The 26,683-nt window shown below is 36.3% G+C and overlaps 1 protein-coding gene across 1 annotated transcript in view; it reads right to left on the reverse strand.

Annotated features, from left to right (window-relative positions):
* The window catches only part of LOC128998641 (protein O-linked-mannose beta-1,2-N-acetylglucosaminyltransferase 1-like), a 45,129-nt gene extending 20,398 nt beyond the window's left edge, over positions 1-24,731 (reverse strand). Inside the window, exons 1-7 of the mRNA XM_054424865.1 lie at positions 24,452-24,731; positions 21,424-21,577; positions 8,393-8,489; positions 6,625-6,767; positions 4,895-5,074; positions 3,318-3,534; positions 393-520 (exon numbers count right to left, since the gene is read on the reverse strand). Of these exons, the coding sequence (XP_054280840.1) occupies positions 393-520; positions 3,318-3,534; positions 4,895-5,074; positions 6,625-6,767; positions 8,393-8,489; positions 21,424-21,558 (900 nt within the window). The 5' untranslated portion in view covers positions 21,559-21,577; positions 24,452-24,731. The remainder of the gene's footprint in view (positions 1-392; positions 521-3,317; positions 3,535-4,894; positions 5,075-6,624; positions 6,768-8,392; positions 8,490-21,423; positions 21,578-24,451) is intronic.
* Positions 24,732-26,683: the final 1,952 nt, after the last annotated feature.

Raw genomic sequence — 26,683 nt, forward strand, 5'->3', positions numbered from 1 at the left:
AATTCTCTTGTTTTATTAAATCGGGTCTGATGAGCCTCATAGATTTCAAATTATTAGTGACACACCTAACAAAAAGGTGAACTGTGAAAAATATAATAATCAAAGTTCTATTGAATTTAAAAAAACCGCTATGTGATTTGGGACTTGGACAAGTACATTGTGTGTATTGATGGAAAAGTTCAGGTAGATGAGTAAAAACAGCTATTCATTCTAGACTGATATCTCACATTGGTTGAGGATGTATCTTTAAGCAGCTTATGAAGTATTTTATTTTTAACTCATCCTAGGTGAATAAAAACCGTCTGTAACCTGCTAGCGCTAAGCCACTAACCATGCCCTTGCTAAGTCTATAAAAGCCACCATACTATGTTTATGATGGATGTTATACTTACGGGAGGAGGGTCAAAGGTGAGCAGCGCAGGCTCTGCGCAGCTACAAACGCTGCCGTAGCCCTCAATGTGATTGCAGAACTCTTGTCTACGAATGTTTTCCTCGGTTTGCTCCCATTCACATTCACTCTCTGGAAGAATAGCATGACCAAATAACAATTATTTACTCAAATAAAATCAAAATACAGTAGACCCTCTCTTAACCGTATTAACCGATAATCGGACTATCCGCCCTCGATAGTAAAATATTACGGTTTGTTTTAACTGACCTTGCTTTGACAGCAGTTCGGTTTAACCGCTGCTATCTAGGAATCTCGGCATTTCCGCTCTCACAGTCGGCAATGGGAACCATACGCTTATCTCCACAGGATGTGGATTTGTCTAAGAATAACTTAATTTATTTTGTATTCATTCCAAAGATTTATGTTTCAGAAAACAGCTGCTATTTTTGTAATATAACCTAGAGTTATGTTATTGCTAGAGTAAACAAACAAAACAATGCAACTTGTAGGAAGGGCAGGGGAGGGGGGTTAACAACTTCAAGGTCAAAATATTTTTTGTGACTCGACCCTACAGTGAGAGGCTATAAATAAACATCCTGTCTTGTAACAAAATGGTTGCTTGCATATTTAATTTTGACAAAAAGTTCTATACTGTATTACAATAGATTTGAAAGCATCAATTAATATTACAGTACCAAAGTTATTAAAATAAGAACTTTTATTGACTCTTGCCTTTTGAGTTATCCAACCTAGGTCTGATCCCATTAGGGTCGGTTAAGAGGAGGACTGCTGTATAATCATTTTGCAAATAAATTTACACATTACATTATTTCACAACTCTGTACAAAAATATTTACAATATTGTTTAGTTCTGTAAATGATACATAATATTTGAACATATTTAGCATATACTATACCAATTTTCTGTAAAATCTTTTAAAATTCAACTATGAAAATTATCTCCCACTAAGGACTATTGCATTCTGACCTTCACCGCGGTGCACGTCCATACATTTATTGTTATAGGCCTATTCATAGTTTGTATTTGTTTTGTAAATGTCTTTGTCCCTTTTGTGTGTGTATGTTTATGTATATTAGTAAACAATGACAAGGATTTCTTCATCCAACTGCAGTTTTTTGACAATGGCAGATAGATACAAGCCGAAACATGTAAGCAACTGTGACATAAATTGAGCTGTTTGTCGGATTATAAGGTATGTAAACATATTTATCACAAAGTTGATTTTATCTTTCAATTGACATAAACACAAGCATGGTTTATTGCATCTTTCTTTTTATCTATGAACTTAGTCTCAATCTTAAATCATGTAATTGCATTTTTGTCCGTGCATTGTAATCAACTGTTGGTGATTGGGTTTAAATATACCTTTTTCATCCCTATATTTTTTAATTGTGTTGTATACTTTATGCAACATAAATCTTATGAACCAGAATTATGATAGAGACTTTCCTATTTTTACCTGATTTAGCTGATGATTACCTGAGTTACCTGATTGTTTTTAACTCAAACATTGTATGTAGGCCCTCCTAAATAATTAGATCCAAGCCTTTTGATTCTAAAGAGCTGTAAAATATAGGCTACTAAGAGAACATTTAACTGAGCCTATGATAAACTAATAATGATTGGTATGTGTTGAAGTTAACTTTACAGTTGATTATACAATATCATATTCTTACTCTATGCTAATCCAATTATAGTGTCATTCTGTATTTGCGTCATAATCAGAAAACGTTTTGTAGGAGTTGTATCAATCTTTAAGTACATTTCATAATTAATGTTGAGCCTGATGAGAAAAAGATGCTAATTAGAAAATTGTTGAGGGGTTATCTGGGCTAATGTGTCATTAAGCTTGGGTTTCAAGTTTTAAATTTCAGCTTTGAATTAATGTTCCATCGGGTTTTTTTTGTATACACATAATTTATTTTACAAATTTTCTTACCATTGATAAGCAATTTTACAAATAAAAGGTTAAGTATCTGTAGTACTGTTGGTGATCCGGGTTTAGGTCAGCGACCCAGGTTTCAAACCTAAAGATTCATTTTCAAGCTGTCACCATTTAAAACATACTCAAAATCCTCTTCATAACTGGGAAGACGTTAAATACACAAAACACGAACACGAAAACATTAAACAAATATTGGTCAAATATAATACTGATACGGTAGCATGCGTGGTGTAGAGTCATTACTCATCTTTTGCCGGCTAATCGTACCGAGTCAATTTTATATTTGGCCAATTAAAAAAAAATGTTTTCGTTTTTGTGTTTTGTTTATTTAACGACTCTTGCCAGTTAAGAAGAGGATTTGGAGTATGTTTTAAGTTTTAACTGGGGACAGCTTGAAAATGAACCTTTAGGATCAAAACCTGGGTCGCTGACCTAAACCCAGATCACCTACAGGTATTCAACCTTTTATTTGTAAAATACATGATCCAGAGGCTAAAGATGTTTCAATTTTACAAGTTAATTCAAACAGTTTATCCTACTGACAAATTATTCATACATTGAGCTACAGTAGGTACCCCTGTACAACTTTTTGTTGTAGGTAACATAATTTATCCACTACTTTCAAATGCTCCTGTTGACTTTTCTTTTGTTGCATTTCTATGAAAATAATTGCAGTATCAGATTTAAACAGATCCTGAATGAGTGATTATGTTGGTGTTCCTTAATACAAATTTACAGACAATATGTTGTTCCCAGTACCTTTCATATATTCAAGTTTTTCAGCCACATAATTATCTAATATTTTTTTATTACTTAGTAAACCTTGTATTGTAACCTTGAATTTTGAAATAATACCATTGTGAATTGTATGGATAGGCCTACTATAATGTGGGTTAATGAGGTTTCTAGAGGAATGAGGTAATGAGATGAGAAAAGTGTAATGTAAAACAAACACAAACCTTCAACAGACACCAAAGGAACTTGGACCCTCAGCAACACAGAAGCACCCCATGTGTTGAAGTCCGTACTCTTGCTGAAGGACTCCCCATACATTCGGACGCCCTTCTGCGCCACCATCGCCCACATGTCTCGCCAAGAGATAAGCTGAGCGCGTCGAGACCCCAGCCTGTGCAGAAGTTCTCTAGCAGGCTGCTTCATTTGGAATGTTCCTTCATCCTGTGAAATCAGGTTAAAAGGCTCACAACTTGATAGTTTTGCAAAGGCCTATTATTTTGCTTAAAGTAGTCTTAAAAACTCAGCCATCGACAATTTGGTAGTTGGGGTAACTCGGCTGCATGTGATAGAGAGTTCAATTTCAAAATTATGCACCAAAATCCCATAAAATTGTGACAGCGTTGAATATTATTAAAATTATTAATACTATGTATTGCCGTTCAAGGTCAATGTTTAACCAGTGAATGAGTTGAAAAACAAACATCAATAGTTTTGACATCATAAGATGTCCTGAGTTGTGGCTTGGATGTCACTCGTCGCCGGTGATTTGACAAAATGTACTCGTTCTCCCCTTGTAAATACCTATCGGTAAATGTGTATGTGTTTGTGTCTTGTGAACTGTATATAGTTTTTACTAAACAACGTCCAATGGACTGAACATTTTCGACTGGAAGCCTGATGATAGCACAACGTCGTGCTGAAACCTAGGTCGCATTAATCGACTTACTTTGAACTGGAGACTGAAGGTAATTAAACCATTATATTAAACATCGATAACCAATGTTACTTACCAAAAACAAAAAAGTAAAGTAAAGGTTCTTTTTTTATAATCGTAGGCCCTACTCTATTTTTTATATAGTTTGAATTTTAATTGGAAACAAAGTAGGAAAGTTATATTTTAAGGCTGTTAAGTTTACTTTATTTAATTTCTGCTTATATTAACTATCCTCTGTGGACGCAATTTACTTAAAAATTAAAACTGTGGGTGGGCTATGTAACCTGTTATGTTTTTTTCTGTGCTTAGTTTTTGTTTTGTTTTGTTATTAAGTTCAAAATTTCTCTTCTGCAGCTTATTTAACAAATTATGAAATTGAAATATTTTAATCTCTGAGACCATTTTTAAAATTTTAAACCAATTCACTAAAACTCAGCATTTGCAACTCAGCTGCCTTGGGTCACATCAGGCCTTGTGTGTGTAACAGTTTAATTTTATTAATTATTTACTAAATCGTAAAAGCGTGGCCCTGTTGATAACTCATCAACGAAGCTATTCAAAAGGATTTTATGTATTTCCTGGATAGACTGAGATTGAATTCGCTAACCGACAAAAACTTTTTTCCTTCCCCATAGCAGCAAACCTATGTACTTGTTAAATCTACTGTTATTTAAATAAGGAATAAATATGACTTGTTTATGAAAACATTTTTGTAAAAATCCAATCAGACAAATTCTAATTCCCTTAGTCTGCAGGTTTGCTGGGGCGGAAGTATTTTAATTAATGCAGGTTTTGTCCCAACTAATATACATTTTCAAGATATACTAAGGTTAAAAAAAATACAATAGTGCGAGATTAAAAATGAACCTTGATTGCAAAGATGATGATTCTGCCATCAGACACCATATTGAGGAAGAGTGCCATAGCTTCATCTTCATGAGGGGAGTAGGTGTCGAATATTCTCTGTGCCATCACACTGCCGGTTGCTTGGTTTAGAACAAGAACATGAATGCCTCTACCTTCCGTCTTCTCTGCATCTTCTAAAATCTGGAGGAACAATTGTTTTTGTTGAATTATATTTATTTACAGTTGTCATTTTGTTCACTAGAATTAGTTCACAAATCTGCTGGTTTCTCTATTTTTACTTTGTTTACCTAACTTGCAATTTTGGGTTGTTCAGTTGTCATTTACAGTGAAATTGAAATTTTAACTTCGCTCACTACTTGTCCCACTCACGATGACAAAATCTGTTTGTGTATTAAGAGCACAGAGTACCTCATTGCTGCTCGAGAACTGTAAATAACCGCACAGAGCTTTAGCTGAGTGTGGCCATACATTTCGAGAGTGGCAATGACTGTTTGTGCTCGTAATACACACAAGATTTTTTCCTACCACCATAATTAACTTGTCATAACATGCAGATTAACTTTTTAGCTGTAGGCTATCTAAATCATTTAGGTTGTTTGAATTTTAGGTTAGTTATTTGATTTTTTAGGTTAGTTATTTGCTTACCGGTTGGTTAAGTACCAAACCAGCAGCTGTGGTTGGTGTAGCAACATTAATTTTAAAATCTGATTTAGAGAGCGAGAATGGTCATTCCCACTCTAGAGCGGCAATGAGAGCTGTGTTTGTGTGCTCTAAGCTATGTGACAATCTTAAACAATTAGGAATAACAATAGGTGTTTAGTGATATTGGGTTTTAAGTTATAACACTATTAACTACATTTTTAAAGAGATTTTTCATACACAGAATGGAAACTTGCTGCAAACTGAATAAAAGATACTTATATCCTCAATACTTATACCATGGGATATACCATATTTGAATAGCTATGTTTGATAGCAGAATTATAAATTATTTAGTTCTTATTTAAAATTACATCAACTATTGTACAGCACTTAGTGATTTAATCTTTATGTTATCACTTCCCATGAAATAAAAATATAAACGGATTTTGTCCTGTGAAAATATTAAAATTTTCTACATCCTAAACAAAAAAAATAAATGATGTAGTATTAAATGTATTGGCCCCCTCCCACCCATTAAATTATGTGTATATTTTACTTTGTTACCAACTTAGATAGTCAGATAACTCGTTTTATTATTATTTCTAAATAATATTTTGTAATATTTTGACTTTTGTATTATATTTAATTTAGCTATTATGAGCTGTGAAGTGTAAATTCTTTTTAGTTTTAGTCATAAGTTTTAGTCTTGATGCCATTCATAGAAAACAATATGTATGTATATTGAATTAAGTTATTTGAATCTGAATCTCCAACCCCTTCAATCCAACCTCCCATTCCCATTTATGTTCAGTTGTATTTTCTTTTGAGTATTAAATTTTACATTTTTTTTAACCAAAACTTGAACATCTAGTGCTTGAAAATAGATATAAAGTTGAACCTCGGTAACAAGGCTCTCATGGGGGTCATTAAAATATGACTTGTTTCAAAGTTAACTTCTTATTGAGGTTTGCCATAACAGGTGCTTAAAGGTAGTATAAAATCAAGGAAATTTGAAAATGATACTTGTTATCAAGAATAACTTATTATTGAGGGTCTTTTCACCAAGGTTCCACTATATGCCTACTTACCATAGCACTATCAACAGAAACTGCCACTCTTGACTGGCTTGACAGCACTTCTATGGTGAGCATCTTGGGGGCAGTCTCATCTAGCTGAGCTTGTGACAACTCAGGTCCTGGTACATCTCTGGAGTCCATATCCTCATCTGACCCTACAATAACAGTTACAACAAAAATATAAACATTCAAATATATTTCCGTTACTGTATATACTAAAATGGTTGTTTTGTTTTCAATAGATGCATTGCAGTGATTAAGTGGTTTTTAAGATTGAAAAAAATCCAGCGAATCTCAATGATGCTTTTGATTTGTAGTGTGCTTACTATATATCAACATTTAGTCAAATTGCAATGTAGGAAAATTTCAGAAATTTGACTTTGAGTTTATGATAGTCTTGACGGAGTATTACAACAGTAAAGCCTGGTTTACACGGGTCGAGTACGGCGGGCGAGTCAGTGTGCGAGTTGCCACTCGCTCTTTAACTCGCTTGGTGTAGACATGCAGGCGAGTCGAACAACGGGCGAGTTGATAAAAAGAGGTCAGTAGAGAGCGAGTCGAGTGATTTAGTTGAAAACCGAGTTGCTCGGCCCAGTAGCTACCCCCACCACCATGATTTGCCCGCAAAACATCTGTTTACTGCTATCAAGTGAGTCCAGCGACCACAGAATAAAAATATTTTTTTTATTTTGTGGTCGCTGACAATGAGTCAATCACAACGATCAGTATTTTTGGAGTTAGTTCAGTAGTGTATGATGCCTAATCAACCTCAATACTCAATGGTTCAGTTGAACAGTTGGACCTGTGTTGCATTGCCTTGCTGTTCGTAAATCTACTCACTCTTATAAAATTCAGTTTTCAAAATTGTTGTACAACTTAAGTTCTACAGTTCTACTGGAACGATTTTATTGATCAATGGGTTGTTAGAAAGCTCACTCCCTAAAAATTGAAAACGGTGTTTTCACATTTTTTTATTTGGAGGCAACTTATTTGGTTACCTATATATTTTATTTTAAAGAAATGCAGTACCGGTATAGTAATTTGTAACAAATCTTATTCTTTTAGAATATCACCTTCCACTTTGGTCTATCGTACAGTATTTGCAAAAAAAAAAATTTTAAGCAACCCCTGAATTTAATGGGTGATTCAGTTTTAATTCTAATAATCTAATTCAGTGATTTAATTAATTTATAAATTCAGCATTAAACTCTTGAAGTCCCATTTTAAACTCAAACATTTAACACGAAAGCTACGGTATACGGAATACCCTACACCACAGAACATACAGAAATTATAAAAATTACTTCTCTGTGCCTACACTGTCACTGTTCGAAATAGGAATGCGTGTAGACAGTCTAGTAAAGTACCGGGCGAGTTGAACAAATCAACAACTGGGCCTAGTAACTGGGCCGAATAACTCGTCTGAAATACTCGACCCGTGTAAACCAGGCTTAACAGCTGATGATTCAGTAAGTAGTAATGATTTAGAAAAACAAGACAGAAACTATTTTGGGAGCTAACTTACAAGGGTAAACAGTGTAAGAAATGTACACATTGAGAATTAATCAGCTTAAAGAATGGTGCAGAATGAAGATGAAAATTGTGGTGTATCACACAGACCAAAACTGTAGTTTTTACTTTTGCTCATTTTCCGACTTTGGCGTCCTAGGTAGTTAAAATAAAGGTTGTGTAAAGAGAATCACTTTATGCCCAAGTAATTGACTACACTAGCTTATCACTTTTTTATTTTGTAATATCTTTGTTAAATTATAAGAATTACCTGAATGAAAAGTTTCCCCTTGAAGTCTCTGGCTGGTATCCAAAATGAACACAACATTTATGATGATAGTTACAATGAGAATTATTACTAGGAGAACCTAAAAAGAAATAGAGCCTTAAATACATAGCGAGAAAAACACTGTTAGCTGTCAGATTTAAAATATGACATAAATGTATATTGCGTTTGGCATGCAGGATTAAAATGTACGAATTATTTAAGAACAGGTCTTGGAATTGATATAAAATACTCGTGATAGCTGACGGAACCCACAATTAAAAAAACAATCTAAAATAGTCTACACTAAATTTACTGAATCCTGTTTTAGCTGAATTTCTAACAGAAATAATGTACTGTCTGTATATGAAAACAGGTTCACTGAACACCAAATATCTTCTAACAATTTTATTCTCTCAGCAGAAGGAAAAAAATATTTGCTGGTCACTACTACAGTAGAACTCCAATCAGTTGAGACACATTCAGATAATCGAAAATTCGGATAGTTGGATTTTTACCAGATTTGGTGGTGTTTTACAGATAATAGCACAGAAAACGTACTACTATAACCCAGAATGCCAACCGCATGGTAAAAAGCATTAAGCGGTTTGAGAGAGCTTTGCCTGTCAATCCGTAGGCAGCGCCACCAGCGTTGCCATGCAATAGCATAGCAACGCTGGTGGCGCTGCCTACGGATTGACAGGCAAAGCTCTCTCAAACCGCTTAATGCTTTTTACCATGCGGTTGGCATTCTGGGTATAGTAGTACGTTTTCTGTGATAATAGGCAGAGTTGAGCCGAGCTTTTACTATTGCGATTGCAAAACGTGTCTGCAAATATTTTGCAAAAGAAAAATTCAAGCTTTCGCAGTGTTTGCGAAAGACGATTTTCCGTGACCGCGGGCTGGTGTCTATCACTCCTGACAATGATGATGTCTACAAAACAGGAGGAAGATTTTCAAGATTTTGCTGCAGTGGCGGAAAAATATGACATTGTTCCCATGACTGCAGAAGACGTTGATGATTTCTGCAAGACTGTTGAAGGTGTGCAAGATTTTGCTGTGATCATGAAAAACGTTGATGATATTTTCATGGCCGCGGGAGATGATGAAAAATCAACCGCAAGAGAGTTTTACGATTTTCCTGTGATCACGGCTTCGGCCTTCTAAGATTCTAATTATCTACTGTGTTTTTTTCTATCTGTAAGTAGATTGATAGCTGGAGTTAATATAGTTAGAGTTCTACTGGTAACACCTTTTGTATCACTTATTAGAATAAACCCTGTATAGTATCAAAAGTTTTTTAACAGTTTTTAATTATTTAAATCTTCAATGTCATATCTTACTCTAATTATTGTCATTCATTTGTGTGCAAGAAAAACAATTCTGGCATTGTAATAATGAGTACGGTATTTTAATTTTAAAAAATAAATCAAATTAGATAGTGCTCGATTAAAACTAGTTGCAGTCTCAGTAATCTCTCATTGAAAGATTAATAAACTTGACCGTACTTTAACCCTCGAGCTGGCATGCGCCCGATATCGGGCGATTTACGCCGCGGCCGAAACGGCAGCTAACGGAAATCGCCAATTTTGCACGAAAATGAAAAAAAATTCACTTAATATAGTATTTATTGGTTCAGAAATGAATAATCTGTCAATTGATGTGCATTTAAACTATTTATACGCCTTTGGGAAAACTTAAAACTCTATGAAAATAAAGCTGACGACATTGTCATGATGACGCAATCGCTTATTACCAGCGTCTGTTGTTGTTTATTTTGTGTTGTGTTTGGTTAGTTTCGGTGTTTTTTCGTTATAAGTTTTATTTTTTATTGAAATGTGAGTTGATTTCACTTCAAGATGAATGATTGTAACTACTGTGACCAATCTAGTGAGTTCCAATTCTAAGTAGCGAGGAGACATGCAATTCAAGTACTAGGCCTAGTGTAGGTTGTACACCGAATATGTATATGGTAATAAAAACTGTTATATGTATTTTTTTTAGAAACAAGGTACATGTATTATATATCATTCTTTTCCTCATAGAATTCTGCACAATTTGTATATTTTGAAAAATTTTCTTGAGTTCATTGATTTGTGTTATATTACGGAATTATATATGCATATATAAATAAAAAAAGTTTACGCTTAGTAAATATACTAAAAAATCTTTTTTGTAAATTAAAATTTCATATCTAAAATTTATATAATATTATTCCTCGTTTTTTGCTGAAAAAAATGATATATAATATAATGTGTTTTCTGGGTTATTTATATATTTTTTTTAAGTGTTTTAAAAAATGGTTGGGCGGCGCCTAAAAAATCCTTGCCACTACAGAGTTAAATGACTGCCAGCTATAGGGTTAAACATTTACCTTGTAGAATGTAATTTCTTATGATTTAGAGGGATAGTGTAAGTTTTGTTTTACAAAGTTTAAGCTAAAGTACTAAGCAGTTAAAAATATCCTTATATGTATATCATTCCCCATAAACTATATAATTAAACCTTATCTGAAGTGTGGGTCTTAAAACCTGCCCATATGCCCTGTTCTATTTGTGGCCAATCATGAGTGCTATACACTATAAATAAACACAGTAGAAAAAGAGAGGGAGAGAGAGAGACACAGAGGGAGAAGAGCACTCTATAATGAAGTGGACAGCTACTCAAGTAGGTACATAAAACTATTGTTGGAAAAAAACAGTGATTTTTGCACAAACAGAAAATAATTTTCTGCTTGTGCAAAAAAATCACTCAGAATATTGTTTACTTAAGGTAGTATCTTAACCTTAATCTTTCCCAAGTGCTGTATGATTCCTGCATAAGACCGAATTTTAATTAATAATCACAGTACACTGAGGTTGTTGGGACCGAGACTATCTCGTTTACAGAGAATCTTGGATAACAAAGAGGTCGCATATATTTTGAAGCTATAACCCCTAGCTAGGTATCAAATTAGGAAGTCAAATACTTGTAAAATTAATGTTTTAACAATACTTGGCAAATAAAAAGTGATCAAATGAGATTTTCATGTAGGCCCAAATCTTTTTTTTAATTAAGGTAGTGTTATTAAAGAAAACAATGATACAAACATGCTCAACACTTCTTCGGTTGTCTTGAAAAACTTCATACACAGAGAATTATGTTAAACCAATACACTATAATATTTGAAACAGAACAATAAGGTGGATCTTCCTAGTTTAAAAGGCATAAAATTACATTTTGTTGAGTTTGACCTAAACTAAAGCTTGACTAAATCATGTCTTGTAACGGTCAAAAATAGACACCTAAAAATGTTTGACCTTATACATAATAAACGACGTATTGAACAAGGAGAGAAGATCGTTTTATTTGTTTTGGATCATGGAAGTAGTAATGAAAGGAGTTGGTGATGATGAGCCTTACAGAATAAACCTTGGTGTTTCGAGTCTGGACAGAGTTCTGAGCCTTCTCCTGCAAACAAAACTCTTGCGACCGTGTTTAGGTAAAAACAAATCTCGACCAACCCCTGGAAATTTAAGAACCCGCGCAGACTGAACTATTTTGGGCATCAATTTAGATTCCGAACACCCCACCGAAAACACGGTCACATTTTGGCGCCCGAACAGGGACCCTACATCGTTAACTGTTGAGAACATATGACCATTTTTGCCTTTTGGCTGGCGCCCGAAAATATCGAATTCTCCTTTTCAACATGTTTGACCACGTGTTGCCCCTTTTCCTTTGCCCCACGCTGAAGAACCGGCGATGGATTACGACGGCAATGGGAAACCGATACATCATTGATCGCCCGTAATTAAGTAAGGATAGCATGTAGGTGGGATCGTAAATTGTAATTCCATTTTGTATGCTTAAGTAGTACGTAGCTTATTGCACTGCTTGCCTAATTTCGCAAGCTTGCTTGCAGCTTTATCTGTGCTAGAAGAGTAGAGTAGCCAACGTAGAAGTAGAAAGTAATTAGGAAGGAAGGAAGGAGAAGTGACGAAACGCCCGGAAATCTCCCCGAGAAGTCTGTGTAGTGACAAAGTCATCGAAGATTTCCTCCGTGCCCTGCAGAACAAGGCTGGGAGAACTACTGGGGCCGTTAGTTTCCACTATTTTCCGACGGTATTTTCCAAGGCCGTCGATGAAGGGGGATTTTCGCGAGTCGCCAGGTGGATCAAGAAGATCAATATTTTGTCCTATGATGTCCTACTGTTTCCCATACATGTCCCCGCCCCAAAGAAGTCGGATGGGAAGTCCGCGGGAAGAGGCCATTTGTATCTGGTGGCCGCTTTCATAAAGGAGAAATTAATCAGGAGCTTTGACTCTGGGACAGGAATATCCCTCACGACTTCGGCAATGCGTCAATTACATCGAATGGGAGACCTTCCGGATCGGCCATAAAATTGACCGCAGAGAGTGGACCCTGAAAGGGAATCCGGGCGGTTTAGTGCTGCAGTCAAACACCATTGACTGTGGGTTTTTCCTCTGCTATTACGCAAATTGTATCGTCACGAGAGTAGATCCCACAACCGTGAAGGACCCATCCAGCAAGGAGCTTAGAAAATGGGTATCCACTGTACTGAGGAGGGATAGAGTGCAGACCGCTGGTGCCGAGCGAGCGAAACCCGCCGAAGACCTTTTCACAGGACCACCTGCGACTTACACCGAAGGGGAGCTTCAGAGAGGTCTGCAGCAGCAGATGACGATGATGTTGGAGGATTTGCAAAAGATGCATCTGGTCAAAGGGTTCTCCACCGTAGAAGAGCTGGAAGTATTAGAGGTCAAAGAGATTGAAAACCTCGAAATCGACCCCGACGGAGACGAAGAAGACCCGTTCAAGGACGTCGTAGATATGTACGAAGTCTGTGGTTCGATGGAAGCGGAACATGACTTCGTTGTCGTAGATAAACCCTCATGCTCCGGAGACGGAAGACCAACCTCCCCAGCCTTGTCCATTGACGCGGAGGCTGACTTGTTAGAAGCCATCCTTGACGCCTCTAGTGATCGGGTGAAGACGCCCCGAGAACGATCAGAGACCCAAGAGCTGCTACCAAATGAAGCACCGGTAAAAGAGCACCCGGAGGCTATGGATCTAGGAAGCCAGGGAGAAACGAGGGGCTCGGAAGGAAAACTGCTTATTCCGGTGGTGCAAAGTTGTCTAGGGAGGCCAGACCCCAGCTGCGCCGGCATGGATGACTCACGACCGAAGCGGGGGTATCCTCCGCTAACCTAGGAGGAATGGTATCCTCCAAGGGACCCGGCGACAGTTCGTGTAAACCGCTCGGCTGGCCAGAAGCCAAGGATGAAAAGGAGGAAGATGTGGGTGACGGTTGACAATGGGTCGAGGAAACGAGTCAACATGAAGAGGCTGGGCCTACCCGTGTTCAAACCATTTGGCTGATCACCGAGACGGGCGAGATGAACTCGAATAGAAGAAGGAAGTTTTGTTTGATTTTATACCCCAGGGGGTCTGTTTATTTATTTTGACTGTTAAAGAAGAAAATTTATTTGGAGGGCCGAAGAAGACGGTTACAATGCGGTTGGAAATTTTCACGGAAGGCTTGGATAGCTAACCTATGCCACCAGCGGAAAAAAAAACAAAACAAAATAATAAAATACAAAATACAAAAAAAAAATAAAAAATATAAAAGGTTACGTTTGCCCATGGAGAGGGAACTTTCCGTAAGATTAGGATTTCTGTTGAGTTGCAGCAAGTATACGTCTTTTTTTACTGGTCTTTTTTACGAAAACAGAGGAGTGTGTAACGGTCAAAAATAGACACCTAAAAATGTTTGACCTTATACATAATAAACGACGTATTGAACAAGGAGAGAAGATTGTTTTATTTGTTTTGGATTATGGAAGTACAGAATAAACCTTGGTGTTTTGAGTCTGGACAGAGTTCTGAGCCTTCTCACTCCTGCAAACAAAACTCTTGCGACCTTGTTTAGGTAAAAACAAATCTCGACAGACCCCTGGAAATTTAAGAACCCGCGCAGACTGAACTATTTTGGGCATCGATTTAGATTCCGAACACCCCACCGAAAACACGGTCACAGTCTACATCAAAAAATCGTAACCACATGACTGCCAATGCACGTGTTTACGTTCTGTAGATGGCTCGGCCAACTGGTGGCCAACCTAGTACAGTGTGATTTTTCATTTTCTAGGTTATTCTATTCTTAAGTTTAAATAATAATTAATGGTTATTTCAAGTATTATGATTAATAAATCCCAAATTACAATTGTTACTTTTCTTAGAACAAAAACATACAATAATAAAGTAGGCCTAATTATTGTTTTCCGCCTGAAAATTTAAAAAATAGATTTAGGCCTTTAACAACCTTAGATAACCCCTCTCGGATAATTGCGAGTTTACTGTATATCATTAGAAACAAGCACAACTTAAAATTTATTTTTCAATAAGTTAACCTAATAAAGTTAATTTTAAAACATAATTTCAAATGTTGAACAGAGCAACAAAAGTGTTTTACTACGTTTTGTGATACGTAACTACGTTACTACTGTTTACAATGAGTGATTGTATGTGTATTGTTCAGTTTTTATTTAATTGTTTTCTAAATTTCCCACGAGGAATTGTAAAGTTTGTTATAAGGTTAAAAGAACAAACTTCGATCAGAAGTTAGGTGGCTATGCAAGAAATGCCAAAAGCCACTCCATCTCGAGGGATGTTTCGAGACCTACCACACTACGTCCAGTTATTAGAAAGGACCTCAACAAACTTGTAAATAGTGTAAATATTATGTAGGTTAGGCTAAACTTAGCCTAAGTTTATTGAAAAAGTTAGTTAGGAAAAGTTGTGTGTGAATGAACATGAAATTTGTATATGAAATCCTGGATTTGTGTACCTCAGCCAACTTGAATCGAGTGCGATAGATAATTTGTTTATGGTAAGATTCCATTGTTTTTATTATTTTTCTTTTCACTAGTTTTATTGTTTATAATTGTTATGCAGTCTAGTAATCACAAGAGAAAATATCTTGACTTGTTTTAATTTTTGGTTAGATAGTGAAAAATGACTTAATTTTCATATTTGTCGTGATTTACAAAAAATATACCTACCTAATTAAAAAAAGTATAACAGATACACAAATATATTTTATATTTCCACGTAGAAAATTAATACGGTATACATGAATAGCAATTATACATCTCTAGCACATCAAAATCAAAATACAAAATGTTTTTGAACCTTGCTTTCAAAAAAAAATTTTTTTGTTACTTAGGATAAAAATAAATATATTTTTATATGGATTAAAAACTTATGTTATTTGAAAGGAAATTAATTTCTGAGTAAAATAAGACAAATTGCATGTGGGTCAGGCAACAGATTTGTTATGGATTTTATACTAAAACCTTATAATTGGGTTCTGATTGTCATGCTATGTCAAAGAATATTCAGTCTCCAAGCGGTAAAACAAAAATTTGTATAGTCTACTGAAGTGTTTTTGTACAATTAAAGGTTGCGGAGAAAATCCAAAAATGTTTACATTTATTTAAAATCCTCATGTTTTTTTTATAGAGAAGAGGTAGGCCTATGCTTATTGCTGGGAACCTAAGTACTTGTTATACCTAGTAATGTTATTTAAAATGAGAATTAAATTTTACATATTTATGTAAATATTAATAAAAAATCCAGTGGAACAAATGGGAATTTGCTCAGTCTGCAGTTTGCTGCAGCAGGTGGTATTATTTAATGATGATTATGATATGCTCAAATTACTGATACATATCAAAACATAGCTTATAATGAGAAATTTGTTTGTCAAATAAGTTGATAAGCTAATATGTACATTGTTACTTCATGTATAAAAGCAATAGCATCTTGTATGGTATATTTTACTCAACAACTACTTTTAGTAACATGCGACCTTTAAAAAAATGATGGTCACACTGCAGGATACTTTTATTTTTTAGCAAATATAAGGTTCTATTTAAGCTCAATTTGATGTACTTAAAAACCAGGCAACTGGTAAATATGCACTCTAAAATAGGCTACTATTACTGTAAAAATTATGTAAATAGACAACAGATTTTTTTCAATTGAATTTGAATAAATTATTCATATACGTTCGGAGTTTCAACGACGGGCTCTTGCTATCCTTGGGAGCCAGTTAACAGATCCAGAATATCACTGTATACATTGAGTCAAGAATGTGTTTATTTGTTGATCCCAAGCCAAACAGATACATCAACAAACAATCTCAAATGCTTGAAGAAATATGTAGGGTGATCGAACAAACTTTGAATGCATACTAACTTTTATTGAAAAATGTTATTTAAAATAAATATTATAAAGCAATTTAACTAAAGAAAATATGTAAAGGAAATAAAACTGAAAAATAAGTATAAATTTTAAAACAGTTTTAAGGACTTTGAGCTTTAAAAGCATGTTAACAGTAGGCTATGTTCTGTGAGTGGTTTTTATTACATGAACAATTTAGTTTTGCAATTTATTTAATAGTAGGTAACTGGAAAACAAAGTACTACTCTCTCTTTTATGATTGATTTATTTTATTTCTTCGGTTTATTTGTGAAATACCGTAAAACCGGCTAGACCCGGACACTTTTTTGCTATTTTTAGGTTATGGTGTTTTTATAACCTAGATATCACCAATAAAAATATTACCATTATAAAGTGTGTGTTTCATTTATTATATCCCTTACCCGTTTGTGTTGTTAGAAGTTAAGATTAAGAAAAAAAAAATAAAATAAAGTGTCCGGGTCAACCCACCCGATCGGTCTTGAGCCGGACGCGTACTTAAATAACACAATAAATTGCAAACTAACATCTCCTGTCCGCATTCGGACAGTGTTTTGTGTCGTCTGATGTCTTTTAAGTTATCAAAGCCTTTCAAAGATGTATAGTAGCTTATCGTGAGTTAAGGCCATGTGAAATTAGACAAAGGTTAAAGCTTAATGTGTAAAAATGGCAAGGAATAAAGAATAGTGAGTTAGGCCTATAAGAATATTTATTTACAATTGCAATTGAATACTTTGGTAATATGGAAAATACATAAGGTAAAGATACAGTATAAAATAAAAATCAGTGATGACAAAACCAAGTCTATTTAGGAAACGATGTATTCTCCAGCAAACACTGACTCAAAGGTAAAGTTGACCAGCCTGTCATTTCTGAAGTTAAACTTCGGGGGTTTCAGCCGCTTTTCGATTTGATCGTAGTCGATTGTGCAACGATCCTCGGGATCAGCCCATTTGAAGTTATTCCTGTCAATATGTCGCGCACATCTGACGAAGAGGTCTATGTTCTTGTCCTCTACCACTACAACGTAGTATTTTGTTGATTTCTTGCCACAAAACTTCACGAGGAGCCAGTCCCCGACTTCAGGGTCCTTGTATGGCTCATTAGCATCTTCGGTTTCTGGTACATGCGATCCATTGATGGCTACATCCGTGAGCATTTCGTCGGGATCATCTGGATTGGAGCCACAATCTTCTGTGTCACAGTATTCGACCCTCTTCCTCTTCCTTCCCGTTGATGGTTTTTTGGGTGGCACAATAGTACCGGTAGCATCTTTGGATGTAGATGCCCGAGCGTTGTCGACAAAATCGCTTTGTGAGACACTTTTGCCTGGGGCGACGTTTAACTTTTTTTTTTTATCCTTTTGGCTGCCCCTGGAGAGTCATAACGAAGTTTGGAAAGCAGCTCAATCACCCCCTCTCCAACAAGTTCCACTGCTTTTTTTGTTGGTGATTCATCTACGGAATTGGTGGGGAGCTTAGCCAAAACAACGTTGGCATCTAGGGGAACAATGCCACACGCTTTGAACCCGGCCTGTAGATTTTTCCCAGCATTTCCGGATATGGCATCCATCAATTTCCCTAGGAGGTGCGGGAAATGATTTTTCGGCAGACTTGAAAGTCGGCGGTCTGCTGACAGCTTCCACTCGCCTAGAATCTCCCTCCACGCATGTTTTAATGGCCTGAAAAAGGCAACGTCCAAGGGTTGAAGGAGGTGCGTGGCATTTGGAGGCATGCACACGAACAAAATGTCATTGTCTTCACACAACTTTACAACCTCAGGTGAGAAATGTGTCGACAAATTGTCCCCAATCATGACTTTCTTACCATCTTTAGATTTCGCCCAAGGCAAGGCAATGGTTTTAAACCAATCCGTAAACGTAATTTCGTCAATCCATCCACTTTTGGATCGATTGTACCTGGTGCCTTCGGGTCCCCCTACAACCCAAGTGTCCCAGAGTCGTTCGGCCTTGTAGCAAACGTAAGGCGGGAGAACTTCACCACTTGCAGTCCCAGCAAACATCAGTGACACAGCACTCTTTGAGGAATTGAGTACCCTCTCAGGGTATTTTGTCCCTCTCTTGAAAACACACTTCTTGGCTCCAGGGTCATCTGTTAGTTTTGTCTCATCGTAGTTCATTATATTTTCTTTTGGTACGTTGTCGAGTGTAACCTTCAGGTTTTCAAAATATGACGTGACACAAACCGCATCAACCTGAAAGAAAAAAGGAACGAATAATAAATTTTGAAATGGTAAGTAAAAAACTATGAAATTTAAACAAGGCTAGGCCTAGGCTAGGCTAGGCCTATAATTAGTTAGGCCTACGATTAAGTGACAGTATGTTTAAGATAAAATCGTTTTTTGACATTTAGTTGTCTGCTACATTAAACAATTTTAAATCATCAGATAATTTTATTAATAATTTAAATAGGTACCGGTACTGTAATTATTTTCTTACCTTTGATCTTCGAACTGTGATGTTTCGACACATCCTGAGTCGGAGATTGGTATTTCTTCTAAGAAATCCATCAACCCAATCTTCTCCGGGAAAGTTGTTTTTGAAAACTTGCACGTTTTTCCCATCTTTGTCAAGATAACACTTAGCCAACATTCTGATTTCCAGTCTAGAAAAGGGAAACCCCCAGTCGGCAACCTTTTCTATGTGGGCCGCCATCACCCGTTCTTCTTGCGATGTAAACACGGGCTGCTTACCGTGTGGGCCTTTGTACTTGCCAGTGACATGGTCACTTATTGTAGATTTAGGCAAATTGTGCTTAATCGCTGCAGCTCGTATACTAAGTTTTCTTTCTTTTACGTCTTTCACTGCTTCTTCGATTAGTTTCATTCGTGACATACTCATATTTAAATGCCGTCTGTCTTAATTAAAACCAAAACTACCGTCAAAAACTTTGTTAACTCAACTTGTAGCGAGATAACCTATAATAAAATATCTATCTTGCAGCTAAACAAGGTAGAAAGGTGTCAAATCGGCGGGAACGCAAGGATTGGTGGTGGGAGTAGTGGGAGTATAGGCGCGAACCGCGGCCATGGAGTAGTAACTGACGCGTCCGGGTCAAAACTGATATACGTAAATAGTGTATATATATTTTTATATGTGTTAAATATAAAATCAAACCCCATTAAATTGTGCGCTCTTAAATTTTGAATACATCAATGGCAGTTTAAACCCGATACGACGATGTTGACGAAATTTATATGTCTAAGTTAGACACGCATTTTATTTTTTCAAAAAACTGAAAGTTGGTAAACCTGTAAGATGACATTGAAATATTTGAAATACTCACTTCTAATTGGTGCAGACACTTCTAAGATGTTGTTTTGTGCCAAGTGACGTCGGAATCAGGTGTTTATCGTTGCAGGTTAGTTTACAATTAATTATTTTGTTGAATTATGCAATCTGTCCGGGACTAGACCCCCTGTCCGGGTCTAGCCGGTTTTACGGTAGTTTTGTTGTAATAATGACACAGATCATTATGCATCATTATACATTAATAGTGTTGATATATTGGTTTTTAAAAAAGGGTGTCCACTTTTTCTACCAGTGACTTTTGCTACCAACTGGAATTTCCACCTTGTGACACAACAATAATTGTTGCAGCTTTCTTATAATTTGTTATTAATATTAAATACTTGGTTATAACAAAATATTACAACCGACTATTGTGAAAATAAATTTTACCATCTTGTTCAGATAATAAGACACACATTTTGAGTCCTCTCATGGCATAGCCACAAGTCAAAAAGTAATAGGTCTTGTCTATGATATGGTATTGTAACTTTGATCTCTATTATTAGCCATCCTGCACACATGTGTCATATTACTAATTCTTTATTCACAGAATTGGTTATTTACCATTTGAATAAATAAATAGACTTCTTTTGATAGTGACAAACTATCGCTTGATTTGATACCGAGACCGATACCTATGGTATCGAAAGAGAAGATTGCTACGTCCCTAGTCAGGGCTGATGTCTTTCCCTGCCAGGTAGAAACTAGTAGCGAAAGTCGCAAATCCTAGTGTGGTAGCTATTGACATGGCTAGCAAATATCACATATTTTTTATCAAGTACCGATTGTAGTTTAACTTGCTCTTATACAGCATTTATGTAAACTGTAAACAATTACTTCAAACAAATAATTCAGAACGTTTAGTAACGTACCAAAAGTTTTTACCTAAAAGATGTACAATCTCTCCCATATTATAAAACAATCATTAGGAAACTAAGTTTTTTAAAACTGAAACCTCAACATCTATTATCTACGAGACCACAGTACGGTTAGAACGCTAATAAGGCAACCTCAGCCTACTATATTGCAACATGACATGATGAATGCCTGATGATGTTTAGGAAGACTATGATAAACATAAATGTATCAAGTTGTAATTAGAAATCCCTGAGGCAATATTCAGTAGGCCTTCAATTAATCGATCTTAGAAGAGGCCCTGACTGTTTAGCATTCTAAAGTAAATTAATGTCACAAAAATATGTTTAGCCTAGAAAATAGGCTGTGAGGAGGGAAGATTTTCAGAGTCTACTACAAATGCCCAATCTTTGGGTGTTCCAAATGGCTTTGGACGAATACCCATTTATAAGTGTTTCAAGTCAAGGGTCATTTGACTCACATCACCAGCGCCCAGCCTGTGCAAATGTTCCTTCGCCGCAATAAATAAAAGTATTTTGCTCAAAGAAATTATCTTTTCATTACTAGTAAGAAAATAGGACCTAGTTCACTGTAGTAACTTTTTACCTGAAATATGTTGGCCAACAGTTTATGTTTGCTCATAGAACCCTTTACAAAACGATGGTGGTGGATGAAAAGTTTTCCAGCATTTTTCCTTGGCACAAAAGGCACAGCATGAGGATTGGGCTTCCAGGAATCCATTTGTAATGTTCATTATTGCCTGCAATAACAAATAGAGTCAATAGAGTTAAATGTTTATTCAATGATAATTTGAGTCTCTGAGAATCAACAACTGATGGGGCTGGATGATATTATAGTAACTTGTTCAGATAAACAGTATCAGAAATTGATTTTATAGTATATTAGGCTAGCGTTGTAGGGTGATATTAACCTTTAATTTGTTGAGGTTTTCCGTCAAAAGATTGACGTTAAGCCTACCAAGGTTTAAATAACTAGGGAGTTATTAAAAAAATGCCTTTCTGTTTGAAGCTCAATTTATGTAGAGGTGGTCTAAAAAATTAGGTGCAAAGACTTAGTCTAAAACCTTTTTTAAAATTCCCTTGTTAATTATAATGGTATCATAAGTTAATGGTATACCGTAATAGTAAACTTGTTATATACCATTAAGATTAACTTGTTGACTTTTTTATGCTGTGAAATGAGAAAAATTTATTTTTTGAGGTTCCACTGTATTCTAAGACAAAAAGTAATTTAACAAAACAGAAGATTTGACAATGGGGCTGTTGGCCCCGAAACTATAGTCATCACAAAAAACTACTTGGATTGAAGACGTAAATAAGGTATTTAACCTATTATTATCAGTAAATAAGTCAGCCTAGGCTAGAAAAAAACAAGCAAATGTCAATACCGTACAGTAGTGTAAAAAAAGGTTATGAGTGCAAGTGCAGAACATACTTTACAACCCTTCTGAAAAGGGTTTTGCTGCAGTCAACATTGAGCCCGTTCTGGGAACACTGACCGGTGCATAAAATGCGTCGTTCTCGGAGACTGGTGAGATAACCTAGCAGACAGCTATTACGTCTTTTTCGAGACCAGTGCAAGATTAATGCACCGAAAAAATTTTAGCCTACGGTGCATAATACACCGGCAGCCTCTGATTGGTCAGTTTCTTGGACAAAAGTATTCAGCTACGACAAGATCCATCGGATAAGGTTCATCAGTTTGATAGGTTTATTACGTAATGAGTGAATAATTTATTCTATGAGGGAATTATATTACGTAATAAGTGAATAATTTTCAAACAATTTACTCTGCAGGGTAAGTTTGTTTATTCTTAAGTAAATAGTAGGTAGATGTGTAAATTATAATCCGATGTGTACCGTAAACCAGTGACTAACCGTTCTGGGATTCCAAGACTCTTTGCCACGGCGTAGTAATGGTGAGTAAGTCACCGGTTCATCTGCACTAGTGCACCGGTACATGTTCCCAGAACGCGCCCAATAACTTAATACTAACTTAATTGTTTTAGTAAGTATATCCAATTTCAGGGATAAAAGTATTTAGTTTAGGCTATATTATAGGTACTGGTACCTTAGAACTCTACAATTTTAATATATTAGATAACAGAATACAACATATATTCTTGTTAAACAGGCTCACAACTTAGGCATACTGACATTTACTGTGCCATACGATTCAGTCTCTGTCTGATTGAGGAGGGACAGCCTTTACAGCTCTCCAGCATGTGATTCTGTGAGAGTAATTTGAGATTTTAAAACTCCATGTGAATTAAATAACAAGATAGCCCTAGGACTAGATAACACTATGCATAATGTAGGCTTACATGGGCCTATCCCACAGTCCATACATGTCCTCCTGATATATATGGTTCAAACTTCTCAGAGTGAAGAGTTCTCCAGGGTTGCCCATTCCGATTCTGTGACTGTGGCGACAGTCCCGATTTCGGTCCCTTGTGCCCGTGTTTATGCCCATGTTAATCTGGGGGGCCTGTCCAGATTTTTCCCCAACCAAATGTGGCAACCCTGGTTTTAAGTATACCTACCACTGTTTTGCTGAAGATTCTGACTTATTGCCATTACCATAGCAAGTGCTCACGTCATCCATACTTAAGCACGGGTCACACTAGGCTGCTTGTCAGCCACTGATGATCGTGATATTAACGATGTGTGAGAAGGAACAGCTGTGAGGTTTTATAACAAATCACCGTAAGCTGCTTATTTGATGTTCTTACTTCTTTAAAGAAACGTCCCACAAGCAGGTAAATATAGTTTTGGAATGAATTTAAGAAATCAATAACTTTCTTCCTCGACCACCTAAGCTCAATAATTTCTATGCTAACTTACAAATAGTACTTTTAATCGCCTAGTTTAAAGCTCAGTTCTTGTCGCCTTTTTTGGATCCTCATAAACCTTAATATTGAGGATGTGTGTGAAAGAGAAATAGGTAATTTTATTAAAAGATGCATAACCACAAGAAGAGACGTTACTTAGTAGACCAGGCCATGGATACAAATAATTTATAAATAAATGATTTTTTTTAAATACCATGTTTTCAAACGCACTAAAAGATGAATCAGAAACATACAGACATGGTTTACGAAAGTCACCATCCAGGAATTACTAGAATTAGTTTAACCTCTAATTAAAAATTAAGACAGTTTGGCTATTGTCCTTTTGTGTTAAACCAAGTTGTTAATTATCTTCAGTCGCCGCTGACAATGACATGCTTCTAGAGGTGATCAGACTACGCTGCTCGCTGGCGTCAGCAAGTGCGAGTGGTGACGTGGCCTCTAGTCGCCGCTGCCTTGCTCCCAAAAGTTAAACATGTCCAACTTTGCCAGCCGCTGACAAATACTCGCCGGCTAGCGGTACCAGCTGCGAATTTTGTGGTCACATTAAGCTTACAGTAGCGGCTTCTTTCAATTCGCCGCTGATGCCAGCCTAGCGTGACCCGTGCTTTACAGTGTGCTTAGGTTAAACATTAGGCAGAATTTCTCGCAGCATTTTAGTAGGCCTAACACACTAACCCTAGCCTATAAGTATTTTGCAGGAAAACAAAAACAAAATCTTAACTAATGCTTATAACAAATATTTCTAGGATAATTCGAACTTACCTTGGTGGTTAAAATGAAATTCTTAAAATTCTGATTAAACTGTAATCAGAAAAACTAAAGATGTTCTTAAAAACACTCATCGAAGCTGTACTTTAACTGAATTTATTTGATAAAACAGTAATAACTAACTAAGTTAAAAGATAATTAAGTTAGAAAATAAATCCGTGCAAAGAGGATTAGGCAAGGGGGAGTGTCGTTCATTCGATATTCATCGGACAATCATCAACCAACATGATTCAACATCAGCCAAACCCAAACCAAACCAACGCAACGCAGTTCACAAAATTATAAACAAACCAAACAAACAGGATGAGATGAGAATACAAACACAAACAGATGAAAACTAAAGAGTCTCCGTCTGCTTCTACTCTACTACGTACGAAAGTACTTCTAGTACTCGAACTCGACCTATTGTTTTTTTATCATTTTGTAGACTGACTGAACGACTGAACTGATGGAATACAGAATCCATCATGACTGTGTATTGTCATAGATTAAACTCCTTGAGGAGCACAATAACATGTTTAATCTATGTTATTGTGTAAATTGTGTAGGAGGGACCTGTTCGTTCAGAGAGCAACAGCAAAAGCTTCACAGCCATTGAGCATATATTTCTGTCAGGGCTTATAACTTTATTTGTGTGTATGATTCTTTTCTAATTCATATGCTTTATAACGCTTCTCATAACTTGAAATTTTGGACGAATACCCTCCATATTTACATTGGGTTCCTGTGGTGAGAACTGCAGTTTGTTGCTCATACTAGTCTTGAATCTTGATTCTTATTTTAGTCAATCCTATATCAAAATGGGGAACTGGAGGGTTAAATATTTCGAAAAGTTCCCTCGCTACCTGGCAGAACCCGCGTGGTGGTTCAATTGTTTTACAACCCTGCAAAACTGACCCTTATAATCCGCTCTAATGATCGTAGCGGTTCAATAACAGCAACATAAAGCTTTCACATAGCTTCACTTAGCACAGCACCAACCCATCTAGTGAAAGAAGCAGTTGTAGGGCCTACCAGAGAAGAAGTTATGATGTGCAGGAATTTGACTCCCCATTCGATGCAACCTGGACAGGCCGCTGTGGTAGGTAAAAAGTGTCGGCTGGGAGCGTCACTGGAAAGGGGTTCTGGAGCGCGTTCCTCTAGGTAACTTACAGCAAGATCTATTCTATAGAAGTTCAGAGCAGTCGAGAAGAGATTTGATCAGTTTGAATAGGAAGACTGCATCAACGATTACACGTCTCTAATTTGTAGTGGCTGGATCTGTAGCTGCGCCTCATGCTCACGGATTGGTGTGTCCCAATATAAGCCATGACAGAAATGTAGGCACAATAGCTGTGAAGTTTCCATATACCTCTATGAACATGTCTCTCCTACACATGGATTCTTTAGGTATTCCATTAGTCCAGTATACATGATTAAAACAGATGGTCGAGTACTGTCGTAGAGGGAGGGTTCCATCCGTTTGTGTTCTGTTTTTATAATACACACACACACATAGTTAATTGAAGCGTAGTTGTACGGTGTACGCCTAATGTTTACAGAGAAGATTCCATAACTATAACTGTAGGATTTGTTGGTAACATTTGCTGGTTTAGCCTATGAGTCACCAGTCTTGCGGATGCCAAAGCTATGGGGTGTCGGCTGAAAACTGTTAACTTATTAAAACATTAGAGATAAACCGTAAATTATTATAACTTGAAATTATGAACCTCGGCCGATTCATACATTTGGATTGGTTGAAGACAATTTTAAGGTTAGTTGCGTATGGTTTGTTGTATAGTGAATTTAGTTTTTTACTGTTTGTTTATTAATATTTATTTTTTATCATCCCATTATCAACCCCCATTATGAATTGTTTGTCTTCTGGAATCACAACCAAAGTAAAATTCAACATCCCTAAATAAGAGAGAAAAACGAAGTCAATAAATATGGAACATCCATAAAAATAGGCATCTTGTATATATACATGATGAGAAGTATAATTTTACTATTCAAATTAATCATTGACTTTCGATGCTTTGGGGCACTTTTGATTTTTTCAATTGACTCGACCTTGTGAGATGTCGACTTCGTAGGGTCAGGAGTTAAAGGCGGCCGTGGGTCATATATAGTCAATGGTCATGTCGTTCAACAGTTTATCTTCTTCCTTGACGTCTGTCTCGGCCTAGTCTCGGCTTGTCCCAGCTGACATCTGTTTCCGTTTCCTTGGTTGAGATCAAAGCTGTC

This window comes from Macrosteles quadrilineatus, unplaced genomic scaffold, assembly GCF_028750875.1.
Source record: "Macrosteles quadrilineatus isolate MER2022 unplaced genomic scaffold, UCM_ALF_1.0 Scaffold_7__1_contigs__length_78375512, whole genome shotgun sequence".
NCBI lineage: Eukaryota > Metazoa > Arthropoda > Insecta > Hemiptera > Cicadellidae > Macrosteles > Macrosteles quadrilineatus.